This window comes from Athene noctua, chromosome 1 (genome assembly GCF_965140245.1).
Source record: "Athene noctua chromosome 1, bAthNoc1.hap1.1, whole genome shotgun sequence".
Classification (NCBI taxonomy): Eukaryota; Metazoa; Chordata; class Aves; order Strigiformes; family Strigidae; genus Athene; species Athene noctua.
In genome coordinates this window covers 8,350,938-8,365,205 of record NC_134037.1, presented here as the reverse complement: position 1 = coordinate 8,365,205, position 14,268 = coordinate 8,350,938, and the positions used below count along the sequence as shown (strand labels likewise).

Sequence of the window (14,268 nt, the reverse complement as noted above, 5' to 3'; positions counted from 1 at the left end):
GCTCCAGGCTCCCATACTCTAGTGCTTACAATTACGTACGATAGGACACACTTAAACTCGAAGTTTGTAAATTTTTGTTTCCCTAATGCAAATCATTCCCACACATACCCTCATAATTCTACAACTGTATCCTGTAGATAATTCACCATTATCACCCAGCTGGGAAAAAAAGTATTTTAGTGGTACATTTCTCACTGCAGGTACATTAAACTGACTCTAGAAGAAGCATCCGATCATGTTTTTTTCCAATATTATCAGAAATACCTGTTAAACTCAGTTGAAAACGTAATAAATGTTAAAACAGTGGATTTTATTTACCCCCTTACTTTATAAAAGGGAATTGCAAGACTCCACCCTTCAGACCAATAGAAAACATGAAATAGGAATTATTAGAGTAAAATCTCTACCACCTACAGGTATTTGATACTATCTTGTAAGGACAGAAGAGGTCAAAATGTTTTACCTGGGAAGTAATATTAAACAGAAAGTGATGTTTTGTGCTACTTGCTATTTCTTTCACTACAAGTAGAGCTCACTGCAAGAAACCAGACTAGAAATGAGAAGTCACACCAGAAGGAAAGGTAGAAAGTGTCTTCACAAGCAAAGATGAGAAACTGCTATTTAATATGCAGAGAAAACCAGGGATCTTAGAGGGCACAGGGAAACATACTTTAAAAAAAAGCACATCACGTTTTCCTAAGTAATACTCAAGACACTGTTCCATATATAGATTTACACCTCTTCCTCTGTTCCTTCCCTGAAGTTATTAACATCTATTTGGCAAAACATTCAAGGTGAGTCACAAAACAGCAAATTACAAAAGCTGCTAAACCAAAGCCATGCCAAAAAGCTCTGAAGAACAAAAAGATCATACCTTATTTAGATTTAGTTCAAATCCAAAGCACCAAATACGCAGTAAAAGTACCACAGGGTCAACACCGTATTTATAGGTTTTTCCCTTAAAAATTCCACTAGATAACCAGTTCACAAAAATACATTTGAAGCTGAAGACTGTTGCTTATCTTAGAATTCTTTTTACAAAGTCATCCCCCTCCCCCACTTCCCCAAAAAGTTTAAAAAAGAACAAAAAAAAAAAAAAATCTGTATTTGCATTTTATAAATTTCCTTCCTTCAATATCAGGACCCCATGTCAGTACAAAAGCTTCAGCTCCTCCTGCAGATTTTTTTCAGGACTCTTCTAGCCAAAAAGGACAGCATAATCATAGCTGCAGGTTATGAATTCGTGAGTTATAAAAACAAGAAAGTCTCTGAAAGCCTTCTGGGTTTAAACTAGAAGAAAACTCCTTTCACGCTCTAAAGAAATGCAAAAATGCTTTGATAGATGGCCTACAATTTGGCATGTATCAAATTCAGAATGACAATTAGTATTTCTGCAAACATGGCAAGAATCTGGCTTTGAAATAAATTTATGGAAACTTAAAAGCATCATTCGGAGTATGCACAAAGTGTTCCCTTCATCTTTAAAAACAGACATGATGCAATAGTCTGAATGGTCCCAGATTGGGATCTTGCAAAAACCACAAAATATGCTTAGCAAATGGGACAAGTGTTCCTATCTGAATTCATGCTGTCAGGAGAGTCCATAGTAATTATGGCATTAATAAAGTTAATTTACTTTTTAGCGTGGACATTTTAGTCAATACAAAAAACTGAACTGTTGATTGAAAAGCACAGAGAGAAATCCGTTCGCAATGGATTTTTACAAAAGCCAGCCAAAACAGCAAATGCTCAAGGGCACCCTACAATCTCGATCAGATAGTTTTAAAGGAGATAAAATTGCTTCATTAGCTCAATTATGTTCTAAAAGTTAGGAGACTGAGTCCTTTAAACATCCATTTGTAACCTGAATTTAGGAGAATTTAAGCACATTAAGACCGCAATTTAAACCTGCATGGCTTGCAACATTTCCAATCACAGAAGAACAAGGTTTGAAAGGACCTCTGCAGGTCATTTATCACAGAATCATCTGGGTTGGAAAAGACCTTGAAGATCCTCCAGTCCAACCATTGACCTCACACTGACAGTTCCCAACGCCACCAGATCCCTCAGCGCTGGGTCAGCCCGACTCTTCAACCCCTCCAGGGATGGGGACTCCACCACCTCCCTGGGCAGCCCATTCCAACGCCCAACAACCCCTTCTGGAAAGAAATGCTTCCTAACATCCAGTCTAACCCCACCCTGGTGCAGCTTGAGGCCATTCCCTCTTGTCCTATCGTTAGTTACTTGGTTAAAGAGGCTCATCCCCAGCTCTCTGTAACCTCCATTCAGGGAGCTGTAGAGGGCCATAAGGTCTCCCCTCAGACTCCTCCTCTCTAGACTAAACAACCCCAGTACCCTCAGTCATTTCTCTTTTACTTTTTTAAATTTTAAATAATTTCAAATCTCCCAGGACAAATCCACAATCCATTCAGCCCAAGACTTTTATACCAACTGAGAAGCCACATAAGTATCATTGAGGCACCATGTCCTGAATTATATTGCAATTGGACATTCTGTATTCTGGGGCTCCTGCACCATATCCAACAGCCATGCTGGGTTACTCAGAGAGATCTTCATCCTTCATCCTTCTCTTCTGCTTCTTACTCCAAAGTGGTCAGAGAAAGGCTAACCTCAAAGTCAAATCAGGTCACTCAAGGTATCGTCCAGCTAAATTCTGAAAGTCTTCAAAGGATGGAGGTAACAGCCACCCTGGACACCGCTTCTGGTAGTCAACTGTCATAGCAATTTTTCCCCCATTATATTAAATAGGAATTACCATAGTCCTAACTTGCAGCCATTGATTTACATTTTTTCACTGAGGCTCCAAGGAGAGCATGTCTTTCTCTTCTCCAGGCTAGACCAACTTCTTCCACACTATATGGACTAGCCTCCAAACCACACTCCGCTCTCATATTTGTTGACGTCCTCCTTGCATTTGAGGGGAGGAGCAAAACTGGACATGGTATTTTAGAGACAGCTTTTTGAGTACCAGGTAGTATGGAACAACCGCTCCCCATGACCTCCTAGCTACTATCCTGCTCATGCCACCTGGTAAACAGCGAGGTTGTTCCTTCCTAGTTGCTGGATTATGCATTTGCGTTTTTTGGAACCACAGGAGATTCCTATTGGTCCACTCCCCCAGTACTTCTGCAGCACATCAACCATACCCCCTCATTCACTGTAGAATTTTTTAGGTAACCTGAACATCATCTTGAGCACTTGAAGAAACCAGGCTCGTATGAGCATCCCTGTCAACCTATCCTCCTGCTTCACTCACAGTAATTCTTACCCTGTACACCCATTTGGCTGAAACATGCCAGAAGAGTACCATCTCAAAACTAAGAGCTGTACTTTTTGGGGGTATTTTCTGGCATAGAGTCAGCACTGAAACACCCAAATCGCAGTCATCCCTAAGGAAAGGACTTCAAGACTGTCCCAACACTCTTGCTCTTTTAACCTGATGGTTGGCTAATCACCAAATATGCAGCTTGGAAGCAGCTATAGCATGTGCTGTGTCTTGCAGAGATAATTGATAGTAACACAGAACGATCGGTATTTGAAGAATTTGAGAAGGGAAAAAAGGCCTTACGGGAGGTTATGAAAAGCTGTCTGGGGCAAGGGATACCAGTGGCTCTAGTTGGAAGACAAAGCACCCGAATGCAAGTTCACAGAAAGCTAATCCTCACCTCCCCTACTCTCAACACATTTGCTTGATTGGATTTCAGAAACATGAAGGAAATCCTTTTGACTGTCCCCACACATTTCACAACTACCAGGCACAATCCTGGTAATCCAACTACACAGGAAAAAAGAAGAGCAATGCAAGAGGAGAGAAAAATCAGCAATATAACCTCAGTTTTTTAAAAAACACAGGTCAGGATTTACCACTTCAATCGCTGCTAATAACTACAAAAGCACGACACAGCAGCGTACAGCAAGATCCAGCAACTCTGTCTTGATAGGAAATCAGCACTGGGCTTCTTGCTTTATGGAGATGGCAGGCTGTGTCTTATTCTACTGACAGCACATCTCATGTTTCATAAACAGCTTTATTTCATCTGCTATTCATCAAGCCTGAGGCTTCCTGTTACTAGTTATACACCAGGGCAGGTTTTCTTCTACTGCCTACACATTAGAAGCCATTTACATTACAATCCATATATACATTTTATGGTTCTCTTTCAGTAAGGATGCAGCATTAAGATGGAAAGAGCAAAACCTCTTCCCACAAAATAAGCATTTAGTAAGATGATGAGCACAATGAAAAGTAGAGGAAGAAATTTAATGCACTCTCAATTGTGCTTTTCTTGAGAACAACTACACTGCTAATTGACATACAGCCCTATAGCACACAGAGCTACAAGAAATGCCTTCAAGATCTCCTCAAGAAGCTAAGCATTTCATCTGAGACTGTTTCCAATTTCTCTGCTTCCCTGCACCACATCCTTACACAGATACCGGTATGCAGTAAAATCAGATCCTATTATACTTCAGCTTCTCATAATGTGAAAATGTTAATATATATTAATGTTCCTCTGTTATGTTCATAATATGAAGAAAATGTTAATGTAATGAACTATCGTCTTCCACTTCACAAATAAAATCTCCTTCCCTGTGCTGACGATGTATATTTTCAGTACCATGCATAGTTTGACTAGGGCAAACGAAGCACTGTATTTGATTTTCAAGAGCGAAACAGCACACTTGGTAACAATTTATGCTTAATAAAAGGACTGTATTCTGCTGTTTGCACTTTTCAGAAAGATCTGCTGTCTCCTTATCTACATACCCATAATAGTATAGAATTAACATATTTGCTCTTGTCCTTCTGTCTAAAAAAGACTTGCCACCCCCAGCACTTCCACTGTCCCGATTGCAGAAGGCCATTTCATTTTACCTGGCTTCAGAACATCACTAACTCAGATGAACATAAAAAGAAGTGTTGTTTGGGATACTGAGGTTTCTAACAAACTGCCCATGGCCCACTCTTCAGACAGCATCTGAAACTCTGCAGACACTCCCAAGCAGACTGCATATCCAGCTAAATTTGTGAAGTCTTCTACTAAAAACTGAACAAAAGAACACTCTTCACTTAACCACTTAGGAAAACAAACAGATGGGCTCTGCTTTTCAGGAACTGCTTTAGTAACTTACAGAGAATAGAGTTTCTTACAGCATTTCCAACAATCTGAGGATGAAGGAGTGACCCTGCACACTCTCTCCCTACTCATCCCCATACTGCTGCCTCTTCCCTTATGCTGGTCTCTCAGTTGTGCTGCTCCAGGGTGTGCCGGCTTAGTTTGCTGCCAAAACAGCCAGCTGGTTCTCTTCCAGTTGGATTCAACTCTGGCCAGTGTCTTAAACTAGATCATCCCATGGACACATGATCACTAAATCTGCCAAAAGGGAAGATTAAATAACACAGTGATATGAGCATAAGCCAGGGGATTGACCATATCAAAGCAGCAATGGATCTACCACTTCCCTTGGCAATTTGTTCTAGTAGTTATTAACTTCCCAAAACATTCAGATGTTAAAATGAGTGCGAACAGCAATATAATTTAACTTAAGGCAGGCTTATTCCAGTTATTCTTGCATTTATTGATTTATAACAGTACTAATTAAGCCAAACTTTATAAAAGCATTTAAGTGATGGGAACACTGAAGTCCAGCCCAATTGTGGAAAATCAGGATACAGAAGGACAGAGGCATATTCTTACATACTGTGCTTGGTCTTCTTCTCAAAACATACACATTACTGAGGACAACCAAAACCAAAATCCACAGAAATACAAAAAGCACCTCAATAACAAGTTCTAGTTGTTTAGGAACCATTTTCTCCTTAAAGGTATTATTAAAGCCAATTTAGATAAAAAATGCAAGTTAGAGGCACAGTTTAAAAAGGGCACTTGGTTAGCTTAAAATGGATGGGGGAGGATGACAAGGAATTTAAAAAAGCATTTTAAAGAACTGGAATAAGAAAGTTGTGAAAACAGTTTACTGAATCATGAACACTTTGGGAGAGCAATTAATATAGACACTCAGGGGAAACTTAAGAAATTTCAGCTTGGATCTAGTGCAAATGGGAAAGAAGAAACACGCTCTATTCCCTGGTTCCTGAAACACAGTCCCATCCACTCTTGCACAGGAGCTAACAAGCGTGCAGTTAAAGTAAGGCCTTGCTTACACGATGGCAAACTGGCACAAGAGTTTTTTCCACACTAGCCAGCTTGTCAGCTCACATCACAGACTCACAACCACTAGAGCCATGGCAAGCCAGAAAGAGGCACTGCGAAGCTCTGGCCCTTTTTGGCAGCAGCCTGAAGTTATCTCTGCTGAAGCACAGCATGGAACTGTACCCACAGGATGACTTCAGGAGAAGACAGATAACATGCAAAGCAGCGTTCAAACAAATCCTTTCATAACTAAAGATACAAGTTCAGAGTTAAACGATGTGATTCTCCTTTATTAGAGAGTGAAAACTTCATGAAACTAACAGTTTCCTTTCTTCAGGCAGCAAAGATGGAGACTTTTCACTCCCCCAGTCCCAGAGATGCATTGAGTGGAAACAACTTGAACTGTTCTGAGAACTTAATGGTTCTGCTTTTGTATTTTTCCTGAAAAATGAAGAAACAATGCAGCTTCAGGGAAGAAAAAAAAAACCAAACAAAAAACAAAGCAAACCACTAAGCAGAATTAAGGTACACTGGTATGCTTCAAATAAATCCACAACTGAACTAAAGAACAAAACTTATAAAACAATAATTTCTATCAGGAACGACTTCAACAACTGCTCTAAGTGTGCTGTGGATGACACAGCTGTAAGTAGCATCCTCATCCTCCTGCTTCCATTCAGCCTTTTTGTTGTCATGAGCTTAGCCTCAGTTTCTGGAGAGGGAGTCTGTCTGAAAGCTAATCCAGGAAGATGAGAAGTTTCAGAAGATGCAGCTGGTACAATGAAGGGAAGAGGACAACGCTCACTAGCCAGAGGTAAGTGAAGGGTGAGACTTTCAGCACCAGCTTAAAAGATCAAGCTATATATACAGTCAAAAACATTTGACTAAGACTGACCACTTAGTAATTTTAGCCAAGAGGTAGAAACTGATGACATGAGTTGTCTTTAAATGGTCAGGCAAGTTTCCAGGAACTCAGGCAAAACTGTCGTCTTTAAAACCAAAACAAAAATCATTAACTCCTATGCACAAAAATCTATTCAAGCAGCCAAGACTAAGCTGCTGCAGAAGCAAAACCAAAAAAATTATTACCTAGTACTGCTTAATTTGAAAACCATTTACATTCTCCTCTACTGTCAAAAAGTATCACGTTCATGGTGATTTAAGTACTGTTAAGAAAACAGCATGAGCTTAAGCCATTTAAGATAATACTTTATCTGGTTGAAGTAATAAAGGTGATAAAGATAATTTTGAGTTTCTTTAACAATAATGTCAAATTTAAACTCAAAGTTTACAATCACAAAGCTCTTCAGCACTAAAGCACACAAGCAGACAGATCCCTGTTTCCTCCTTCAGTTCAGTGGAGAGCTCCAACTGCAACCCTCTCCTGTAACCACAAGTCAGCACTGTCCAAATTGCCAAAATTGAAGGAAAATAGTTCTTTTAATAATTCAAAACATTAGATTCTAATTTATTCCACTGAAAGCAACCCTGCCTAATACCTTGAGCATGTTACAGGCAATATATACTCCTTTAAGTTAACTTAATATTCTAAATGACCATTATAGCTTCTCTATGTACATCACCCCAAAAGTGGAAAGACTTAACTCATTTGGCAGACAGACACATACTGTGACTTCTCCTTCAATATGATTTTGGACTCTGGCAGTGGCAAGTCTTAAATTTTTCAAGAAATGCAGATTAACTGTTCAAACATATCTGCAGTGCTTCATTTTCTTCATTCAGTATTTCTGAAAAAGTAACATTTTGGATTGATTTTATATAAAGAAAGGCAACTCTGAATATGGCTAGAGCAATAAAACATACTCTCACCCAAAAATACTTGTTGGCATTAGTCAGAGAAAGTAAATATCTGTGCTGGCATCACAACATTATTCAAATGAACTGAAGTTTATGCTAAGAAACACAGAATAATTCAGGGTGAGAGGAACCAACAGAGACCATCTAGGCGAACATCTTGCTCAAAGCAAGGCTAGCATCAAAATTAAATCTCTAGTACACTTTTATTTAACAAAACAAGGGATCACTCTAGAAAAGAGGCGACTGAACAGGCAGTTTTACTATCTCAGTCCTGCTAAGCACCAGTGTGACAGGACAGCCAAGGGCGATGCACAAACAGGGTTACATGTGCACTGTCACAGTGACAAAGTTACTTTAAACTACTCCACATCACTGCACATCCAAGAAGATAAGGGACAGCAAAGGCACAAGCATCCCTTTCACAGGGAGCAGGGTACATTTTAGATAATTCACAAATTCACAATTCAAAGTAGAAGAGAAAAGCAACATTCATAGAAAGGAAGTGTCAGGGAAGAAAAAAACTAAACATAATTTAACTACGTTATAAAATATCAGAAGCCAGTTTAAAAAAAAAAAAAAAAAAAACACAACAACAAAAAAACACTTTAAAAGGAATAGAAGGAAAGTGCTAAAACCCTATAGTGGACCAGAGACATGTTTTAAGTCCTCAAGTGGTAATCACAGGTGGAACTAGCTGCTAGAAATCGCTACCCTCCAGACCCACTAGCAGCAAATTTCACCTAATCAGTTTACCCACTTCTGTCAAGACGACCTAAGTCACTTCAAGCGCTTTCATTGCTGCTCTTTCCTAACAAATTTTTATGGTACTGGGTTAGGGAAATACTGCACCCGCAGTCATACATGTCAGAATCTCCAAGGAAGCAAAATGGAGGGAAGAGCAGAGATGACAGCCAGAGCAGGACAGACGGGGCAGTCACCTCGCTTACCCCGGACAGTACAGGGTTCCCGACCAGGCATTTCCTGTCTTTATGCAACAGAAACCCACTAAGGGACAAAAGGGACAGGCAGACAACAGAGTGAAGGTGAAGAAACTTTAAAGGGAAGATCCTAACTAGCTGAAACAAAAACTCTGTTAAGAAAACCAAAGAAGCCAAGAGAACATGGAGTTAGGTCTTGAGTAACACATACGCTATCCTAAACAAATTTCCACAAAAGTGCTATCAAAATTAAAATAACCATCCAGTAAAAGTGACCAGCCACTGGCACATGAGGAAAGTAAATGTAAAGGGACTTCTCAGTCTAAAACCACCCATCAATCATCCACCATTTCTCCAAGGAGTCAGAACCAACAGCAGCTTTAGGGAAAAAAGTTCATGCTGAAAGGACATACGTGCCCCCCACACCCCCATTCATTCTAAACAGCAACAGGACTCTCACTTCCACAGGTAGTTGTGAAGGGCAAGAGCCACATTCCTCTTTGTCCTACCTTGTACAAGTCCCTGATGGTCCATCCCTGTTATAAAAGGTCTGGTGAAACTACAAACACCTTTGAGCAAGTCCCTAAATTAATAATTGCCAGACCATGGGTTTTTATAAAAGAAAAAAATTTCTATGGCAGACCTGCTTTCCATAACCTTTTCCTCCCTACCTGCCCCACAGACAGAACTCTCAACACAGCAGCTCTTACATTCGTGGAAGAACGAAAAAAGACAAGAGCTGGGCTGACAAACTCTAGAGCCTTTTGATGGAATTTCTCCTCTACCTTGACCCAAACCCAGGAACCATTAACTCTTCCCAGATATTGTAATCTGGTTTCCCAGTAGCTTAGGCACCTCTCTTCCAGAGGTCAGCTTTCCATCATCTTCCCTTATAATTTTGTCTAGAAGAAAATTACAATAAGAAAGCACTTTGCTCAACATTGCCAGTATAAGTACAGTTGTTCTGTCAACATCAGGCTCGTCAAGTACCCTAGTACGGAAGGGTTGCAAGAACTGGTACTTCTGATTAAGTCATTTTATTCTTCAGTAGTTTACTGTGAATAAAATTTGACTGTACATCACATCTTACATATTTCTTAGTGAAAATGCTAACAGGACTCTTCATCTATACTATCATATTTGTCTGGGGGTGTTTGAAGTGGATTTGGGTGGGGGGCTGTTGGGTTGTTTGGTTTAGTTTTGTTGGGTTTTTTTTAAATCTGAGAACAAACCCTGAAGTGATATTTTAATTGGTTCTTGTAATACTAGTGAATACTATCATTGTCCCTGCAATATTGTAAAATTATTCAGTCCGCTTACAAGAACCTAGATTTTTTTTCCATTGCCAACATGAAGGGGGAGAAAGCAAAAGGCTTCACACACGTTTAATGTTCAATGAACTTACTAAATAGTTTCTGTAGACCAAATACATTTACATATATTTATACTCATTCTGTTAGTAATGAAGAAGCACGTCTGGCTACTTAAAGTATTCCCAAGTTACAAAATCTTCTAAAGACAAAATGCAGCAAATTCAAATGTACTAACTCGTGGGAACCACAAATCAAAGCTTGCACAAATCTGTGGAAATAAAAAAGGGGAGGGAAACACATATAGTTAAGAAGATACTGACAGAAGTCCAGTAGATTTCACTGTACCACTGTGGCAATTTATCAACTGTTGCTGGAATATTGCATTCTTAGTTCTGCAGCCATACAAACATTAGTTGCACACTGCAAATTTATCTCAGCCTTGCACATTAACATGGAAGTTGTACAGTCAAACCATTTCTCAACAATAATTAGGAATATTATCTGTTACCGAGCCATAGAAGTAAACCAGACAAATGTTACAATGCATCAATATATAGAACTCTACATCCTTCTAAATGGATATCAACCCAAGAGAGCAAGAAGATAATTCAATGAAATAAAGATTATTTTTTTTTCCCCAGAACATCTGAATTCAGTTTTTTCTTTTAATTAATCTATTTCTCTAACTATTTGTAGAGCCATATACTGAATCCACATGATTAATCTAGCATAGAAGGCAAAAAAGTATAAAGATGGACTTTAAGCATGCAACTAGACATTACTAGTAACTTTGTACTGTCTAGTGTTTGTCACCTCTGGTAACACTCTCTTCCCCATCTTTCAAGTGCCTGAATGACATGTGCTCTTGCAACATTAATTTCCAGCTACCACAAGAACATAAAAGAACCTGTTACAAGGCATTTTGTATTTCTGCCCTTCTCCTTTTGGTTTCTCCAGTCATACTGCACCATTCTCACTTCTCCATAAATCTCAGAAACCCTCGAGTTTGTCACAGATACCTCAACGGTCCCCTCTAAGCCACCTCTTGCGTGTAAAATCTCTTCCATAAGCTGACATAAGAGACAATTTCTTATCAAGAGCCAGCTCTAGCATGATGCCAGTAATAAAATAATCACATGACTTCTCAAGGTAAACGTGAGGCCATCACTGAATATAGCGAGTGCAGTGCAAACTACAGTTTGTTCTCTTTCCACTCTTATTTTTAGAGACCTTTTCCTGCATATTGGTCCCTGCTTTTGGTCACAAGAGAGTAGCACTTGAAAAGCTGAATAAAGGACACCACCTTCATAGAAAATACATTTAAAAGGCTCTGAGATCATTTTGCAATCATTTATAGATGTTTGCCAGTGTTCTGGAAGAAACAGTTCTATAACTGCACATGCACACAAATTGTTATTGGTTATAACCACCCATGCAGTAACAATACTTGGCACAGAGCATATGCACCCGCTCCACAGTTGCCTCGGGAGCAGTAATAACATGCTCACTGCTGTAATCAGAAGCAGCAGAGAAAGAAGCCACACTTAAAGGAAAGGTAAGAAAAAAAAAAAAAACAAAAAAACCACATGTCATTTAATGATCATTAGTCATAAACTGGACTCAGTCCTTTAACAGTCTTATACAAGATTCCTAACTGTATACTAATAATTTTAATAACCCAGACTTACATATGTAGATCCTCAGGTACTGCAGGTTTCAACATTACACAGTACGAGTTCAAAATGTTTAATTAGCACACTAAACCTTTATGCTTTAGGAACTACCATCACAGGCCACCACAATGACCTGGATAGATAATTCTCATTTGCAAATAAGACAATGCAAGCCGCAAATAAACAAACAGTAATTCTTACCTATTCTGAACAATCACAAGAAGTATCAAGAAGAGAGTTCTTTAAAGTCTAGTTTGTATCAGAAAACACCAATTTCACTTCATATTTTCATACTTAAAGTGTGCTTTGTCCACGTAAGACACCTTTCACTAAGATGAAAACACTGAAATCTCATCTTTATGATCAGGAGGAACACAGGAGGAGTGTTTATCGCTTCACTAACTGCACGTTTGATTTGCACATCGTGCCCTTTTTCCACTTCTTTTTATGCACGAGGGGGGAGTAGCACAGTTATCTAAAACCTAGGTACTCTTCCACTTAAGAAAGCTTAAATCACACTCAAACGTAGCACGTTTGCACGTAGGAGCATAAGCACACACATGCTTCTTCACACAACGGGGGAAAGCCACCGCCACACACACACACTCTTGCTCACACCTCTCCAGAAGTACATCGAGCAGCGGAGGTTATACAGGACAGCAAAGCAAGGGATGCAATACAAGCAGAGGTAACAGAGACAGACAAAAGGAGCAATGGACCTTTCCGGACTCCAGCAGGGGAACTCTAAGGAAAGAGGGCTCTGAAGAGTGGCGTTTAAGTCAGACTTCGCGATGCAGGTGCTCCTACATTAAAAATTAGACCCAACTGACTGTTTCAAGGGTCAAGCCGATCTGGAACATTATGAAAACAGGAATACTTTGAGTTGGTGTACACTTGCTTTTTCTAAGCCAACACCTTGGTGGAGAAATGGATGAAGGCGCAACTCAAACTGAAGTTGAGTAAAAAAAAACCCGAAAGGGCTAGATTTAACTAGAGAAACTTTTCACCAAGCCACCCCAATCAGCGCTGGATCCGCGTTCGCTCTGTGGCTGTAAAACCTCGCTCTCCCCGCCGAAAGCCACCCAAGCCCCGGTGCTTGCCCCCCGCCTTCACCCGCCCCGGGCCCCCGCCGCAGCCCCCGGGACAGGCCGGCAGGAGGGACCGGCCCCAGCCTCTCCCAGCCCCGCCGCCGCTCCTCGTCCCGCCGAGGAGGCAGCGTCTACCCAAGCACCTGCGGGCACCTGCCGCCGCCAGCTGCCGCCCGCCGGGCCCGGGCACCCCCGGCAGCGCCTCCAGCCCCTCCACCGGCCGCGAAGGCGCTGAGTACCGGCAACGCTCCTTCCCCACAAAGCTCCGGGAGCTGCCCTGAAGCGGCGCTTCCCCGGCACCCCCGGTCCGCGCCCTCCCCCTCAGACAAAGGACGGCGGAGGCGGCCCCGGGGCAGCGGGAAGAGGGGGCCAGCCCCGCCGCCTCCCGCCGCGGCAGCCCTTCCCCGCCGCGCTCACCCATGCTGCGCCCGTCCGCCCGGGCTCGGCGGAGCGGCTCCGGGTCCCGCCAACGCGCTCAAACCGGGCACGGCGGCTCCATCCGTGCTGCGACGGGCGTGAGAGGGGCCGCGCCGAGCCGCCGGCGGCCCGGGACAGAGGCAGCCGCAGACCCGTCGCGTCCCGCCGCCGCTCCTCGCCTCAGGCGAACTGCAGCTCGAGCTCCGGCACCAGCGGCCCCGCCCCCGCCCCGCCCGCGGCGGCGCCGCCAAATCCCGCGAGAGCCGCGCGCCACCGCCCCCACGCGGTGCCGCCGTTGCCAGGTGGGAGGACGTCACCACCGCTGCCCCGCCCCGCCCCGCCCCGCCCCGCCCCGCCCGGGAAAGTGTCACCGCCCCCCGCCGCCGCGCCCCCCGCCCGCTTCGCTCTCCTGCCCCGTCCCCGCCCGCCCGCCGTCGGTTCTCCTCAGGAGACGCCCCTGCCCCCGCGGGGCCGGAGCTGCCTCCGGGCCCGGCAGCCCCTCAGCAAACCCCCGGCCCGCTGAGGCCCTCGGGCTGCCCCGTGCATCCAGGGGCTTCCCCGCCTCCTGCCCCGCTCTAGCCTTTTCCCAAAAAACCCTCCTTGATCACAGAATCGTCTGGGTTGGAAAAGACCCTGAAGATCCTCCAGTCCGACCACTGACCTCACACTGACCGTTCCCAACGCCACCAGATCCCTCAGCGCTGGGTCAGCCCGACTCTTCAACCCCCCCAGGGATGGGGACTCCACCACCTCCCTGGGCAGCCCATTCCAACGCCCAACAGCCCCTTCTGGAAAGAAATGCTTCCTGACATCCAGTCTAACCCTGCCCTGGCACAACTTGAGGC

The 14,268-nt window shown here is 42.8% G+C and overlaps 1 protein-coding gene across 3 annotated transcripts in view; it reads right to left on the bottom strand.

The window, feature by feature from the left end:
• CD2AP (CD2 associated protein) overlaps nt 1–13,628 on the bottom strand; it is an 88,529-nt gene extending 74,901 nt beyond the window's left edge. Inside the window, exon 1 of one of the 3 annotated variants that reach the window (XM_074895533.1) lies at nt 13,424–13,628. In XM_074895533.1, coding sequence (XP_074751634.1) covers nt 13,424–13,427 — 4 coding nt within the window. In that variant the 5' untranslated portion in view covers nt 13,428–13,628. Of the gene's footprint in view, nt 1–874; nt 1,120–12,637; nt 12,745–13,423 lie in introns of those variants that run through there. The other 2 variants (XM_074895534.1, XM_074895536.1) reach the window with 2 other exon arrangements.
• Between the last annotated feature and the right edge of the window lie 640 nt (nt 13,629–14,268).